This window comes from Labeo rohita, chromosome 17, assembly GCF_022985175.1.
Source record: "Labeo rohita strain BAU-BD-2019 chromosome 17, IGBB_LRoh.1.0, whole genome shotgun sequence".
Lineage (NCBI taxonomy): Eukaryota > Metazoa > Chordata > Actinopteri > Cypriniformes > Cyprinidae > Labeo > Labeo rohita.
Window position 1 is genome coordinate 28,254,156 of NC_066885.1, and position 17,762 is coordinate 28,271,917.

The following is a 17,762-nucleotide window of genomic DNA, read 5'->3' on the forward strand; positions in this document are numbered from 1 at the left end:
GAGTCAAATGCGAGGGCATCTGTCCGGCATCTAAAGTTGGGCCAAAATTGGGTCATGCAACAGGACATTGATCCCAAGCAAACCAACAAATCTTCAACAGAATGGCTGAAAAGAAAAGAATCAAGGTGTTGCAATAGCCCAGTCCAAGTCCAGATCTCATCCTGACTCAAATGCTGTGGTGAGAGCTGTGCATAAGCAAATGCCCACAAACCTTAATAAACCGGAGCAACGTTGAAAAGAAGAGTGGTCCAAATTCCTCCAGAATGATGTGAGAGACTGATAAAGTCACACAGAAAATGATGATTGCTGCTAAAAGTGGATCTACAAGCAACTGACTCATAGGGTGTCCTAAGTTTATCACACATTGCCTTTCCCTCTTGGCTGTATTTTGACACTGTGACACTGTGATATGTCATGTGATGATGTTTATCTGAGGATTTATTTTCCAAATTTTAAGACCTGCCAAGGACCAGATATTTTTTTATTATGTCCTGATACAGAAAACCATGAAATTCAATAGGGTGTCCTAACTTTTTCACATGACTGTATATGCCTCACATTTGTTGCACTCTATTGGATAATAAATATCTTCACTGTTACACATCATTAAAATCCAGTTCTACACACTAAGCTGCTCCACACAGTTTGTACTTTTTAAAAGGTAGGATTGTTTAAAGATTAATTCTGTGTTTTTCCTAATGAACCAAACTGTTGAAAATAAGGAGGCTTAAGAGTTTCACGCAGTGTTCCCTCAAATTAAGTTCTCATGAATAAGCCATGTGCATATATTCAAACAATAAGCCCCAAGAAGCCATGGTTCACAGTGATTTTATAACAGTGATGGGGAGTTAATAGGCAGAATACAGCGCAGAGTTTTTCAGTAGTGTAGTTCTTCAGCAATGTTTAGCAGGATAGTTGCCAAGCAACACAAAAGCAGCAAGAAACAGATGCGTGGCACAGTAATACTGGTGTTTATAGGTCACAGGTTTGTTATTTTACAATATCTTTGAACATTGTTCAGACAGCCATCAGACAAGAACAGGAACTATCTGTTTTATAATGCATGATTAATGTCTGCACATACCCTGTGCAACAGCATGAAGGCTTTTTTATTCATCATAGTAGGGATAAAAACAAGACTCCCTGATATGTCCGACAACATCTGCTTCTGTTCATTGTGATGGCAAGCTGGTAATTTGTATGACACAATCGTTTTTTTTTTTAAATTTCTATCCCTATTACAGTTCATCTGTTTAAATCACAACTCAGTAGCTCTTCACATTTCATGCATAATGAGCTTGTGCAAAATAAAACTCTTTTAATACCATCTTTTAGAAGGTTTTTTTAAGTTTCATTGGTTGATCTTCTGGTTTATGGTTTGTACTTAATCCTATTAGTATAGCAATATCATTTAGTAATATATACATTACAAACTTGGTTACTTGGTTCAAGGCATCTTTTCAAAATGATGAGATTTATTGTTTTCACCTACGCTGAAAAAAAAGATAACCTAAAAATGTGCTTCATGTGGTAACATCTACAGTAAACTAGTTGATTTTATTCAAATAAAAAATGTTACCATTACTGAATCAACCTAAATATATTAGGTTACACCAACAAAACTAAATTTAAGGGTAAGGTCAGGTAAAAATAGCTCTTTAACTTAAGAATTGCAGTAGTATAATTAGTAGTAGAATTGCATAGTATAATTATTGTCATAATTGTTATATTTGCATACTAAACTGTAATAAGTATTCTGTTGTAGGCCTATTTGGATATATAATTATTCAAAGTACAGTGCCTTGCGAAAGTATACATACCCCTTCATTTTTTTCATTTTTTTATGTTGCTGCCTTGTTAAACTACTTTACTTTTTTTCCCACATCAATCCACACTTCATAAAACATAATGACAAAGCAAAAACAGAATTGTCACAACTTAAACGTAAATTTATTAAAAAATAAAAAAACTATACTGTGCTGAAATAAGTACATTGCATAAGTATTCATACCCTTGACTTAGTACTTAGCTGAAGCACCTTTACAGCCTCAAGACTTTTTGGGTATGATGTGACAAGCTTTGCTCATCAGCATTTGGCAATTAGCAAGCCACTCTTGCTGTATGCTTAGGATCATTGTCCCGATGGAGGGTGAACCTTCTGCCCAGTCTGAGGTTCTGAGGTTCTTATTAAGTTATCTTAATATTTTGGTACATAGAGCTTTCCTTCTACTCTGTCAAATCCCCCAGTCCCTGCTGCTGAAAAACAGCCCCACAGCATGAGACTGCTACCACCACACTTTACTGTTGAGATGGTACTCTTAAGGTAATAAGCAGTGTCAGGTTTCCTTCAAACATGATGCGTAGAATAGAGCTTCATCAGACCAGAGAATCTTGTTTCTCACAGCCTGAGGGTCCTTTAGGTGCTTTTTTGCAAATTCCAAGTGTGTTTTCATGTGTCTTCACTGAGGGGAGGATTGAGTCTTGCCACACTGCCATAAAGCCCTGATTGGTGGAGTGTTGTAGTGATGTTTGTTCTTTTGTAGGTTTCTCCTGTCGCCACATATGATCATGGAACTCAAGTAGAGTGACCATCAGGTTCTTGGTCACCACTCTAACCAAAGCCCTTCTCCATTGAATACTCAGTTTGGCCAGAAAGCCAGTTCTACTGTAGGAAGTGTCCTGGTTGTTTCAAACTCCTTTCATTGAAGGAAATGAAGACTACATCCTTCTGTGAACCTTCAGTGCAGCAGAATTTTTTTCTGAACTCTTCCCTAGATGTGTGGCTTGACCCAATCCTGTTTCTGAGCTCTACAGTCAGTTTTTTTTTACCTCAGGGCTTGGTTTTTGCTCTTATATGCATTTTCAGCTGTTAGACCGTTTATTAAATGTGTGTGCCTTTCCAAGTCATAACCATTCAAATGAATTTGCCACAGGTTAACTTCACTTGAAGTGTAGTAATATCTACAAGCAATATGAATGCTCCTGAGCTAAATGTCCCAGAAGGTTATGAATACTTATGCAATGGAATCATTTAAAGTTATTTATTTTATTGCAAAGATGTTAAAAACATGTTTTTTGCTTTGCCATTATGGTGCATGGAGTGTAGACTGATGTGGAAGAAAAAGTAACTTAAAGCAGTTTAACCTAAGGCAGCAACATAACAAAATGTGACAGAAATGAAAGGGTATGAATACTTTTGCAAGGCACTGTAGTGAACCACAGTCAAGATGGCATTCCAAGGATCAGTATATGGCAGAGCCCTTTCTAACTGACAGGTGTAGAGGGAGATGTGCCACTCTGTGATTGGACCTTGGTGGAGTAAGATAAACAAATGTTCAGAAACATCGGATAAGATGCCAAGACAACTGCCAGACACCTCTAGCAGGACAGGAAGGGAGACCTTCTGCACTCACGACCGCCTAAAAGAGGACTTCTCATTGGACTATGGGGTTGACCCTCACCAATCCTAAGGTTTACGAATGACTGCCATAAAAATCATCAGAACTCTGGATGCAACAGCAGCAGCCGAAACAAAGAAAAGCCACAAAGATCCATCCAAATCCATTCATACCTATGTTTGGAGACCTTAAATTGACGTAAACCTAACCGTATTCACGTCACCTTCACATAAAGTACAGTTTATGTTGATGGCCATTAACTGTTAACATAACAGTTCGAGGAAGCAGGCCTATAAACATATTATGGTTTAAATGAGTACATTTTCCTCTCATGTTTGGACTCTTTTTGCTCCCCATGATGTGGATAGCAATTTGAAAGAGGTTTGGTAAAGAAATATTGCATGGATAAAATGTTAAAGACACTGTTTAACTTTGTACTCTACTATATATGCAAATGAGTTCCACACTAGGGCAGCCAACACCATGGCCACACAAGCGGCCAATCACAGTCCTGAAATGGAGAGGTGCCAGATTCCAGATTCTGAGTCTCCGGCAAGGTTGAGACAACAGCAGATCAACAACATTCTGAGTCTTTCGTCCAGAGAGACTGTAGCAGACCATCTGTGTTCTGAGTTCCAATCCTGCGAGGAAAAGGACATTAACAGATACGTCCTGAGTTTCTGGCCTGACGAGGAAAGAGACTTCAAGACAGCTAAGGTTCAGCTCAGCTCTTGAGTAACCTTCAATATTGCATTCGGCTGCCCTTTGGTTGCAAAGGACCCAGGAGTTACAGACCCCGTCTGACTCTTGCCGCTCCGAAAGCAACGCAGCCTGGAAACACACGGCTCTTCGACGATGCAGCCTGGCTGCAAAGAACCCTGTGAAGACCCATCTGACCAAGCTGCCCTAAGGACCCCCTTGGCACAACGGAAGTTCAGCATTCTCCAGGTCAGCGCATCTACAGCTACCGGAACGCAACTCTGTGTCCTCCCCACTGTACGCAATCTGCATCAGCAGTGGAAGATGTCTCTGGTGCAGGACTGATCACCTAACCACGTGGAACGTAACTATAAACTTACCAAACCTCTTCCTAAAGACCTTAGCTTAGTTTATACCTGCAGCCTATGTTTTCTAACATGTTTAGATAACATTTACTGTGGGTCAGCATTACAAATGATAGCTATATTGTTTGTTTAGAAATAAATAAGCAGTTATTTATCATTAAGTCTACCAGAGCCATTAAATGGTTTTCCCATAAGCAACATTACCATAGAAATCTCTTCCATTGCTACATTCAGCTCAACAGCATTGCATTCTGCCAATCTGTATTCACTCCATTTATTTGTTTTCGATTTATTTGATATCTTCTTTCATGTGTAGTTGCCTATTATTTATTAGCAGTGCATATATTAATTTATTGGTTTCATCACTAGTTTATCACTAGCACATATCTATGGTTAATAAATTTCATTACAATTGCGTCTTCCTTGTGTCCATGAGCCAAGGCTCTACTATGAAGGAAAGGAAAGGACATGACGTGTGGCCAAGTGTGGTGACCCATACTCAGAATTTGTGTTCTGCATTTAACCCATCCATGTGCACACACACACACACACACACAGTAGTGAGTAGTGAACAAACACACACTGTGAACACACACCCAGAGCAATGGGCAGCCATATTGCTATTGCTGTGGTTGCAACCAGGGAGCAGTTGGGGGTTCGGTTTGGTGCCTTGCTCAACAGACTTACCTCAGTCGGGGTATTGAGGGTGGAGAGAGCTCTGGTTATTCACTCCCCCCACTTTCAATCCCTGCCAGACCTGGGATTCAAACCCACAACCTTTTGGTTACAAGCCCGACTCCCTAACCATTAGGCCATGGCTGCAATAATCATGCTGTCCCCCAGGTGGGAACTGGTCATCTGATATTCTCACACCCGCACCTTGAGTAAACACAGCGTCATTGGTAATGTGAGTCCCCTTTACTACAGCACTGTACATCTAATTAACCACCTGGATAGCATATGGCCGTCAGTCTTTCTTCTGCTACCCGTTTCTGGATTTGGCTTTGTTTTTTTAAACCTCTTTTCTCCTTTTTTGTTATCCTGCAAGCAGTTGTATTTCCTTTTAGAAATACAAAGCTACTTTTTTTAAAACTTCTTTTCTTACAGCAGCACCCGTAAATTACCCTGGGAATGAATGAGTCAGTCAAGTATCTGTCTCTCCACCTGCCCTCACCACTGAACCACTTTGTGTTCTGCACAACAGAGTTTCACCATCATTACTGGAACTAAATTGCTCCAGTTCCACTTCAGAGGCAAGCAAAATGGTCCGAGGCTGTTGTTATGTAATAAGTGGTAAACGGCAGTAACAGCAGACTGGGCAAAAAATAGTGGTTTTCCAATATTTCTGTACTTAGACTGCCATAGTTTTCAGCTGGACAGCGAATAGCTGGTTTTTGGGCACTGATTAACTGTGAGTCTTTTTGGCTTGAGTTTTAGAGTCAGACACAGTGAATAATTACAAGTTGGTGCATGTTATTGAAGTCATTGTTTACCTACAAAATGTTATATACTGTATCAGTTGATGCAAACTCATTGCATTGCATTAGATGAGTTGATGTTGTTAAGCGATTATTAGGATGTAGATATAAACAAATACAACAAAACACTGCATTTAGCAAGTGAATATGCCTTAGTCATAGATTTTTATACACTGACCAAAATTATAAACACAACACTTTTGTTTTTGCCCCCATTTTTCATGAGTTGAACTCAAATAATGTTCACAAATCTGTCTAAATCTGTGTTAGTGAGCACTTCTCCTTTGCCGAGATAATCCATCCACCTCACAGGTGTGGCATATCAAAATGCTGATTAGACAGCATGATTATTGCACAGGTGTACCTTAGGCTGGCCACAATAAAAGGCCCCTCTAAAATGTGCAGTTTTATCACACAGCACAATGCCACAGATGTCGCAAGTTTTGAGGGAGTGTGCAATTGGCATGCTGACTGCAGGAATGTCCACCAGAGCTGTTGCCCATGAATTGAATGTTCATTTCTCTACCATAAGCCATCTCCAAAGGCGTTTCAGAGAATTTGGCAGTACATCCAACCGGCCTTACAACCACAGAATACGTGTAACCACCCCAGCCCAGGACCTCCACATCCAACATCTTCACCTCCAAGATCATCTAAGACCAGCCACCCGGACAGCTGCTCGGTTTGCATAACCAAATAATTTCTGCACAGACTGTCAGAAATCGTCTAAGGGAAGCTCTTCTGCATGCTCGTTGTCCTCATTGGGGTCTTGACCTGACTGCAGTTAGTCGTTGTAACCGACTTGAGTGAGCAAATGCTCACATTCGATGGCGTCTGGCACCTTGGAGAGGTGTTCTCTTCACGGATTCACTGTACAGGGCAGATAGCAGACAATGTGTATGATAAAAAGATAAAAAGTCTAAGATCTTTGAGCTCAGCTCATGAAAAATGGGCGCAAAAACAAAAGTGTTGCATTTTTTTTTTCAATGTAGGTTCTACTTGCTGCTCGAAAACATTTGAGCTTGATTGAATTCCTATTTATTGCACCCTGAAATGCTTTTCCAGAAAGCTTTTTATGGATCCCTTGGTTGCATCAGTTTATAAGTGAATAAACTGAAGGGAAATTCTCTAAAAATTAATTGTGCCCACAGAGAGTACTCTTTATTTGCATGTTGTTTTAGCATCTGATTCACTAAAACAAAATGAAAATCAGGTATAACCACAAAAGAGACTACAGAGGGTAACGGCAGACTACCATGATTTGGCATGCTTTACTGGGATTGTACAGCATCACTTCACCACTTTGCTTCAGACTCCTGAATCAGCTCTTTAACACCATGCGTCTGGATATATGCCCAGTTATAATGGTCTTCTCAATCATTTGATGAATTACAGTAACCGTGCTCATTAGAAAATATGCAGATGTGCTCTTTTAAATAAAATTTCTCAGGAGGTAACAGTGTGGTGTAATTTGCTAACTTTATAGTCTATCATGAGCATAAGAAAGGAGATGTTTTTATGCTGAAAAGAATGACAGTTATGTTGATGTGTTAGTATATATTAAATAATGTGTGTATTTGTGTGTGGGCTGTATTTAGGGTCACATGGAGGGTGAGGTCTGGGGTCTTGCCACTCATCCGCATCTGCCACTATGTGCCACTGTGAGCGACGACAAGACTCTGCGCATATGGGATCTCTCCCCCAGTCACTGCATGCTCGCCGTACGCAAACTCAAGAAAGGTAAGCAGATGTTTACTCATTACTCAAGTTAGAATCTGCAGCTGTTTCATGTGTACACAAGAGGCCTTAATAAAATATTATTACTAATGTGTCCTTGTTGCAGTGTAATTATGCAAGTACTGAGCAAAATTAATTAACAACATTTACTTGCTATACCTTTAGGATTAGAGTTTTGTTAATGTTAGTTATGCATAATTTACCGTTATTGCTAGTTAGTACTAGTAGTGCAACAAGGACACATGAAAGTCACCAATATTGTAATATGACTAAAAGTAAAGCTCAGTAATCTCTTAATATAGGAATGAGTTGGAACAATGGACTAGCACAGTCATATATTGACTATTCACAGTTTGTTTTACTGCCAACATAAAGTTAAACTACTGTACAGTGTGATTATTGCAATGAATGTGCTTTTATTTGGTCATTAATTTTTTCTAAAGAGTGTGTTGTCGGATTAGACTCACAGTATTTCCTTGCCTCAGTAACATGAAAGTGTTAAGATGTTTTTTTTAATCAACTTCAGTGGGAAAGAAATGTGGTAATATTCCCTTGTGAAAAAGTACTTATTACAGAAATAATTTGAGAACTGAATGTATGGATTTGTTATCTACAATTAAATGAAAATGTAAATAATGCAAAATAGTTTAAATTTGTATTAAATGTACAGTAATTAGTTGAGAGAGAGATTTTTGACCCACTTAAAATGTAATGTGACATAAAACCTAAGTAAAAAGTATTTGTAAGTACAGATTTGTAATGATGGAATTATAATTTAGTACATTTAAAACATAAATGTATTATATAATTTTAAAACGTACTTAAATGTACTTACTCTGTAAAATAACACACTACAGTTAAAATAATAATAATATACGTGTGCCTTAGTATGTAAATAAGTGTACTTAAAAACATATTAGATTAAATTTTTTAAATATATAGTAAAACCTTTAATTTATAGTAAAACATATACTTTATTTTTTTTAATTTAATAAAAAATGTTATTATATAAACTTAATTTGAAATTATTACAACATACACTTTTTAAGGTGTGTTAAGAAGCACAGTCATAAGAATGTACTTTAAAGGAGAAGTTTTACAAAGTTTACTGGGATCGTTTACAAACACATTTGGGTTCGTTTGAAGCCGCATTTAAACTGCATTTTGGAAATTCAAAATCGGGGCACCATATCAGTCCATTATATGGAGAAAAATACTGAAATGTTTCCCTTAAAAAACATAATTTCTTTAGGGCTGAAGAAAGAAAGACATGAAAATCTTGGACAAGGGGTGAGTAAATTATCTGTAAATTTTTGTTCTGGAAGTGGACTTCTCCTTTAAGTACAACCAATAAAGTGGCCTTTATTTCAGTAATATTATATTATTCCAAGTACAGTTTTATAAAATTATAATTCAAAGATTAGGATTAGACAATAAATTCATGTTCATTACAATTAAGAACACTTCCTTTTTACAATAGTAAGTTAAATAATTTTTTTCTGAATCAGTTTATTGATTATTTTTATATCAGTTCATAACCATAAGCAATTAGTTTCAAGACCATTACTCATCGTTTACTCACACTCATGTGTTTAACGTTCATAGTTTTCTGTCTTCTGTGGAACATAAAAGAAGATTTGAGAAATGTGTATTTTCTGTTTGTTTTTTTCCCATACAACAGATATCAATGGCAATCAAAAGTGCTTTTGTGTGTGTGTGTGCTTTCTGCAGAAGAAAACAAGTCGTACAAAGTCATATAGTTAACTCTTGCTGCCATCCCTTTTAAACCAACTAGTTCACCAGTCATTCAGACGGCCCCCAAAATATGTAGTGCACATCCTTTATGATATTACGTCTTAAAACCCTTAAAGCAATTAAGCCACGCTGAGGGTAACTACTATGATGTAACAAGGAGAAATAACTATACGACCAACTGCAGTTCTTCACTAGTTTGTTTTTCAGTGACATAAATTCGAAGCACACATGCATTACTGTCTATAAAACGCCCCTCTGTCGGATTATAAATAGCTCCTTATCTATGTACGCTTCTTGTGATTTGTATTCCAAGCTTAGCCTACACAATGCTTGACCTCGTTATGCTTCAGAAACTCAATTTGCGCTGAAAAATATAACTTAAGTGAAGAACACTCAGCATGCAAATTAGCCCTAAGAGCATACTGATTGCCTGAGGGCAGAATCTCTAAAGAGGATAGTTGCAGTACATTTTTGTAGAGGAACGACTGCTGCTCATACATAGGATACGCCGTAGACCACTGATTTAATCAGATAATGATTGATAGACCAGATCCTTAAGATGAGCTATCGACTCTTCATCAGCCCTAATTAAATTATATTATGATTATTATCCTGAGAGCACACTGGGTCTTTGCATATTTACTTGGCTAATGAACAATGATAACTTACTTGACAATGATTAGAGGATTGTGTAATGGGTTCAAAAGCTTTTACCCAAAAACTTAAATTCTACACTAGACGTGTGTGATTTTTCATAAGTTTCATAAAAGTAGACCATTCGACTTGTTCAATCAACTTTTTGTGAAGAACAGATGGATATTTACTGAAACGCTTCTCCCTCCAGTGTAGTTCTCATTTCTCATTTGCATATCTGCATGTTTAGACATGCCATGTTGTAATCAGTCAAGTTTGGAACAACATGAGAGTGAGTATTTGATGACAGAATTTCATGTTATGGCCAATATTATGTTTATGGTTATGGCCGATAATAAATTTATATACTGTTTTGTCAAAATAAATAAAAAATAAAACAAAAATCGATCAGTTTAAATGCTACTCTTGTATAACATTTATGTTGCATTTTCAGAGCTGGGAAGTAATTGATTACTTGTAATCTGGTTTATGTAATCAAATTCCAAAAATTAATAAGATTGGATTACAATTGAAAGTACTCAAAATCAGACAGTTACTTTCTTATTGATTGCATATTATTTACACATTAGGTCAAAAGTAACCTAAAAATAGTCCAAAAGTATAATGTTAAAAGTAATCTGAAAGTATTACGTTACTAACTACAATTTTGTCACACAGTTTGGAATCAGTAACAGACTGCAATTTGTAAGTAATCTACCCAGCTATGTGCATTTTTTGTTTGCGTTTTTTGGTGTCCCATGTTATTAAGACACTGTGTAATGCACGAAATGCTGCAAAAGATGCAAAATACGAGTGAAATGTCAGTTTAGCATGTGTTTACATAGAAAAACTGAGCTGGTTTAAGCTGGTTCTTAGCTCGTCATGTGCTGGTCCTAAGCAACTAGCGCCTGCTCAGGACCAGCTTAGGACCATCTTAAACCAGCTCAAACCAGCACCTATGCTTCAAAACATGCCTAACCAGCATATGCTGTTTTTTTCAACAGGGAAATAGTACACTGGAATGTTAACCCTTACCAAAAAGTAGTATATTTCAGGTTTATACTTCATGTAGTAAGTATACAGATATTAGTGTGCTAGAATTATACTAGTAAGTGTACTAATTCAATACTCCTTGGTAGGAATGCTCATTTTAACTGGTTAACCGTTAACAGACAGAAAGAATTTCGACTGATTAATACAATCAGTTAAATTGTTTAAAAGATCATTTTAATTCTTTTTTTTTTCCAGTAATTTACCAAAATATTTTAAAACATTTGCTGGATGGTTAAAATAAAATAAAATTGCATTTTAAAAAAGATAAATTGCATAGGCCTATAACATTAAGTCACATTTTATTATTACATACAGAGATAGACCTGATGCTGACACAAAATGTTTACAGACACTATAAACATAGGCTAGGCTATTTTAGTTCCCCTCACTCCACAAAAATCCTTTCAATTTAACAGTATTCAGAAACGAACAAGGATGAAAAATTTATGAAGCTAGGCTATATAAGACAAGCTGAAACAAATTTGTTTAGTCTAAAGCAAAACTGAAACTAATGTTGGGTTTCTCATACGACACAAATCCATATGTTTCCATATTTGAGATGTATTTTGATGCCAAAATATTATTTATTATGTAAACCTGGTTTTGTGCTTCACTCACATTCCAATATCCACATAAAAGTTTGGCATAAAAACATGGCAGTATGTTAATAACTATTAAGCAGTGCGATTTTTCCACATGTTTGGCTGATTGTATTTTATTATGATAATGGAAAGGATGCACTGTCAAGTTAGCAATGCTGTGTGTGCACGTGCGGCACCAGCGGCACAATCACTTGATTTTTGCAGCAAAAAAATGAACCAAAACTCTGCATACTAGCTACTTGGTGCACAGTTTTTACTTTCGTTTTAAGTAAAAATATTTATGTTATAGGCCTATTCATTCATTATACATAGCCTAGCTTTATTATGTTTTTCTCCGCTCACAGAAGCACTGCAAGTGCGTGATGTGTCCATGTGAATTCTCATGTTCTGTTTGCTGCTTTTTGTGCATGTAAAATTAACAAATTTTGGTATTTTTAATGGGTCACAGACACTTATCCTTTCTAAAATAATTAATTAGTTTCTGTGTGAACAGCACCTTACGCTTTCATTGTATAGAAGAGAACAGTGTGGACATTCTGCTAAACTTCTCCTTTTACATTTCACAGAAAAACAAAAGACATGCAGGTTTGGAACAACCCAAGGGTGTAATGATAGATCTTTAAGAACAAAATGGTTGACATGACACATGGCATTTAACAGTTCTAACTTTGTGCAGGTGGGCGATGTTGCTGCTTCTCTCCGGATGGGAAAGCCCTGGCTGTGGGCCTCAACGATGGCAGCTTCCTCATCGTCAACGCAGACACTCTAGAAGACCTGGTGTCATTTCATCACCGCAAAGACATCATATCAGAAATCCGCTTCTCCCCTGGTTAGTCAACACAGTAATATCAGCACACAAGACAGTGGAAATGCATATATAGCATCTGAATTCTTGCATCTGATATATTTAGTATAATGCACCTTCACATATGCTAATGCAATTAACAGATACTTTCAGGAATATATTAACATATTAATAAGAATATGATAGCTGGGTTGTGGTAAGGCTGAAAAACTGAATCTGATTTTCATTACAGTTACAGGGAAGTATTTGGCTGTGGCGTCAGGTGATAGCTTTGTGGATATTTACAACGTGATGAGCAGCAAAAGAGTTGGTGTGTGCAAAGGCTCCATGAACTACATCACCCATCTGGACTGGGACAAGAGAGGTGAGACAGATACAAGACACAAATGCTGTTTTTTAGAGAGCAAATGAGTCAAGGGACCTTCACACTGACAGCATTTTGCAGCAACAAAGCAACCAGAAGTCATTTATCTTCAGTGAGAGTAGGGATGTCAGGCAACATGAGTGATAGTGACAGGGATACAAGGTGTCTGATACAAGTTGAGGTTAATTTATGCAGTTTTGCAATGTGGAGTTTATATCTCACAATTCTGACTTATAACTCAACAATTTTGAGTTTATGTCTAACAATTCTGAGAAAAAAAGTCAGAATTGTGAGATAACAAGTTGCAATAAACTTTTTTTAAAAATGGAAACGGGCTTCCATAGTAATTTCCAAAGTAATTTATTCCTGTGATCAAAGCTAAATTTTCGGCATTATTACTCCAGTCTTCAGTGTCACATGATCCTTCAGAAATCATTTGAATATGCTGATTTACAAGAAACATTTTTTATATTATTAAACAGTTTACAATTACATTTTTTTTCAGGATTCTTTGATAAATAGAAAGGCCCAAAGATCAGAATGTATCTGAACTAAAAAGATTTTGTATACACAATACCATTTATTATAGAAATTAATACTTTTGTCTAGCAAGGATGCTTTAAATTGATCAAAAGTGAGGATAAAGACATTTATAATGTTACAAAAGATTTTGATTTCAGATGTACTTCTGAATTTTATATTCATCAAAGAAACCTGAAAAATTCTACTCAGCTGTTTTCAACATAATAATAATAATAAATGTTTTTTTTAGCAGAAAATCAGAATATTAGAATGGTTTCTGAAGGATCATGTGACTGGAAAAATGATGCTGAAAAATCAGCGTTTTTAAAAATATTTAAATAATAATATTTAAAATAGTGCTTGTGACACTACAGTGCTCATGTTTATATGTGACCCTGGATCACAAAACCAGGCATAATTAGCACAGGTTTATTTGTAGCAGTAGCCAAAAATACATTGTATGGGTCAAAATGATCGATTTTTCTTTTATGCCAAAAATCATTAGGGTATTAAGCAAAGGTCATGTTCCATGAAGATATTTTGTAAATTTCCTGCTGTAAATGTATGAAAATGTAATTTTTGATCAGTAATATGCATTGTTAAGAACTTCATTTGGACAACTTTATAGGCTTTTTTCTTAGTATTTTGATTTTTTTTTTTTGCACACATGGAAAAGCTAATTTATTCAGCTTTCAGATGATGTATAAATCTCAGTTTCAAAAAATTGACCCTTATGGTCCCGGGTCACATATGAACAAATTCATATGGTCAATCTACATACCATACTGTCTTGTGTAGAATTCACATTTAAAGAGATCATTTGTACTTAACTTTGTTACATCTCAGCACCTCTCTTCTGTTTTCTTGTATTAGGGAAGCTTTTGCAGGTCAACACTTCGGCAAAGGAGCAGCTATTTTTTGAGGCTCCTCGTGGGAAGAAGCAAACCATTCCTGCTACAGAGGTATGGGTCCTTCTGAACATCTCACCGTGTGTCACCCTGGGAGGGGGAAGGGCACTCATAAGGGCAAGAACATGGCCCACTTTTCAATAGCTTGTCTCTAAATTTGGAGGCAGGGAATTAGGCCGTGCTTAAGGCCACCGGTATGTTGGGACAGACAGTGAACGCTTACCTTAAAAACTTAAGGTTTAGTAAGAGCTGGAAGCCCTTCAGTGTTTCTGATATCCTGCCTTAAACTAAGTGCAGAGCTTCTGTAGGAGGCATTTTGGCGAGAGTCGTTGGATTGAGTTGGATTTTAATGTTGAAATTAATGCTGCCAATTCATTTTCACTAAAAGTGTTGCTCATTGCCAGCATTAAATGAACTCTATATATTGTTCTAATTAGGTAAACACTTTGTGTTTATAGGAATTTAATTAGTCTGCTTTTTAAAATGTCTTTTCACACTATCTGTTCCTTCCCCAGGTGGACAAGATCGACTGGAGCACATGGACGTGTGTGCTTGGAACTTCCTGTGAGGGAATTTGGCCTGTGGTCAGTGAAGTTACCGAAGTTACTTCCGCATGTCTTAGCAATGACAGGAAGTTGCTAGCAACTGGGGATGACCTTGGTTACGTCAAGCTCTTCAAATATCCAGTCAAGGTTAAGAAAATGTTATTTAATCATTAATTATTACATTCACTTGTGCTGCAGCATAGTTAACCCAAAAATTTACATTTGTCATCATTCACTCAGCCTCATGTTATTCCAAAAAGTATGAATTAATTTTTTTAAACAGTAAAACACAAAAAAGATATTTGGAAATATATTTAAATGTAGATATTTAGATTTCATTTATAGATTTCTATTTATTTGTTTTCATTTTGGATCAAGATTCATTTGATTTTTAGATATATACACCACGCACAGGTGCCTCTCAATAAATTAGAATGTAGTGGAAAAGTTATTTCAGTAATTCAACTCAAATTGTGAAACTCGTGTATTAAATAAATTCACTGCACACAGACTGAAGTAGTTTAAGTCTTTAGTTTTTTTAATTGTGATGATTTTTGCTCACATTTAACAAAAAACCACCAATTCACTATCTCAACAAATTAGAATATGGTGACATGCCAATCAGTTAATCAACTCAAAACATCTGCAAAGGTTTCCTGAGCCTTCAAAATGGTCTCTCAGTTTGGTTCATTAGGCTACACAATCATGGGGAAGACTGTTGATTTGACAGTTGTCCAGAAGACAATCATTGACATCCTTCACAAAGAGGCTAAGCCACAAACGTTCATTGCCAAAAAAGCTGGCTGTTCACAGAGTGCTGTATCCAAGCATGTTAACAGAAAGTTGAGTGGAAGGAAAAAGTGTGGAAGAAAAAGATGCATCAAGAGCCACCACACACAGATGTGTCAAGGAATTTGGCTACAGTTGTCGTATTCCTCTTGTTAAACCACTCCTGAACCACAGACAACGTCAGAGGCGTCTTACCTGCGCTAAGGAGAAGAAGAAATGGACTGTTGCCCAGTGGTCCAAAGTCCTCTTTTCAGATGAGAGCAAGTTTTGTATTTCATTTGGAAACCAAGGTCCTTGAGTCTGGAGGAAGGGTAGAGAAGCTTACAATTAAAAGAACCAAAGACTTAAACTACTTCAGTCTGTGTGCACTGAATTGATTTAATACACGAGTTTCACAATTTGAGTTGAATTACTGAAATAAGTTAACTTTTCCATGACATTCTAATTTATTGAGATGCACCTGTATATATAATACATTGAAATTTATTTTTGATACTTTGAAAAGTGATACTTTGGATACTTTGGAAAAATATTTGACTCAGACAAATGTATATTTTAACTGATTTAATATTAGTCAAATATATATTTTTACAAACAAAAAATGTATACAAAATAAAAGTATTTAAATTCTAAAGACCACACTTAATATATTTTCTTTAGATATAAGCTAAAATGTTGCTTAATGTAGTTTTTAATAATTTTAATTATATTATTTACCTTCAAACATTTTAACATTTTTATCATCTCAACAGGGAAAATATGCGAAGTTTAAGCGGTACATGGCCCACAGTACCCACGTGACTAATGTGCGCTGGTCGCATGACGACTCTTTGCTGGCGTCGGCCGGTGGCTCTGACACCTGTCTGATGATCTGGAGCCATGAGACCGAGGGCTGCCGAGAGGCCAGACAGTGTGACAGTGAGGAGTCAGACATTGAGAGCGAAGATGATGGAGGTGAAAAAGATCATTCATAAAGAACAGTTATTACTGTCATCCACTGTCATCTAGATTTAAAGAGGGTAGCCATCCATCATATGATAAAATGTTCATTTAAATGCTGTATGTCATGATGTAAAAGTGTGGCGTCTCTCCGTCTGTGTAGGGTACGATAGTGATGTAACTCGGGAAAATGAGATCATCTATGTAATCAAGGCCTTATCCACAAACGTGCGACCCATGACAGGGGTCAAACCCCACTTACAACAGAAGGAGCCGTCGGTAGACGAAAGGTAAGTTAGGAATGACACCCAATGTGGTGTCAGTATTCATAGCCACCCTGTGTACAGTTCTGCAATATAATGTGACAGTAAGTAGATATAGATTTATGGAAAAACCTCGGATGCAACAGGGATTGCTTCTCTTTTTTCATTACTTGATCTTTCTTTGGCAGTTTATGGAATCAGGGTTCAAATAAGTATTTATAGATACATATTTTGAAGCATGTAATACAGAATCTGCAAAATGTTAATTATTTTGCCAAAATAAGAGGGTTAGGGTTAGCATGTTATTAAGATGTTTACATATAGTCCACAAAAAAATAATAATAGTTGGATTTATAAAAATGACCCTGTTCAAAAGTTTACATACGCTTGAGTCTTAATACTGTGTTGTTACATGAATGATCCACAGCTGTGTTTTTTTGTTTAGTGATAGTTGTTCATGAGTCTCTTGTTTGTCCTGAACAGTTCAACTGCCCGCTGTTCTTCAGAAAAATCCTTCAGGTCCCACAAATTCTTTAGTTTTTTCAGCATTTGTGTGTATTTGAACCCTTTCCAACAATGTATGATTTTGAGATCCATCTTTTCACACTGAGGACAACTGAGGGACTCATGTTTAACTATTACAGAAGGTTCAAACACTCACTGATGCTCCAGAAGGAAACACAATGCATTAAGAGCCAGGGGGTGAAAACTTTTGAATTTGAAGATCAGGGTAAATTTAACTTATTTTGTCTTCTGGGAAACATGTAAGTGTCTTCTGTAGCTTCTGAATGGCAGTACTAAATGAAAAAATATGATATTTAGGCAAAATAAGAAATAAGAAATCTTCATTCTGTGCAAACATTCACACCTCTGGCTCTTAATGCATCATTTATTTCTTCTGGAGCAT

The 17,762-nt window shown here is 36.6% G+C and overlaps 1 protein-coding gene across 4 annotated transcripts in view; it reads left to right on the forward strand.

The window, feature by feature from the left end:
* Positions 1 to 17,762, forward strand: part of eml5 (EMAP like 5) — a 128,942-nt gene that overhangs the window by 90,140 nt on the left and 21,040 nt on the right. For all 4 annotated transcript variants that reach the window (XM_051133784.1, XM_051133785.1, XM_051133787.1 and 1 more), the window contains 7 exons: positions 7,539 to 7,680; positions 12,397 to 12,549; positions 12,758 to 12,889; positions 14,285 to 14,373; positions 14,835 to 15,011; positions 16,406 to 16,607; positions 16,756 to 16,882. In XM_051133784.1, the coding sequence (XP_050989741.1) occupies positions 7,539 to 7,680; positions 12,397 to 12,549; positions 12,758 to 12,889; positions 14,285 to 14,373; positions 14,835 to 15,011; positions 16,406 to 16,607; positions 16,756 to 16,882 (1,022 nt within the window). The remainder of the gene's footprint in view (positions 1 to 7,538; positions 7,681 to 12,396; positions 12,550 to 12,757; positions 12,890 to 14,284; positions 14,374 to 14,834; positions 15,012 to 16,405; positions 16,608 to 16,755; positions 16,883 to 17,762) is intronic.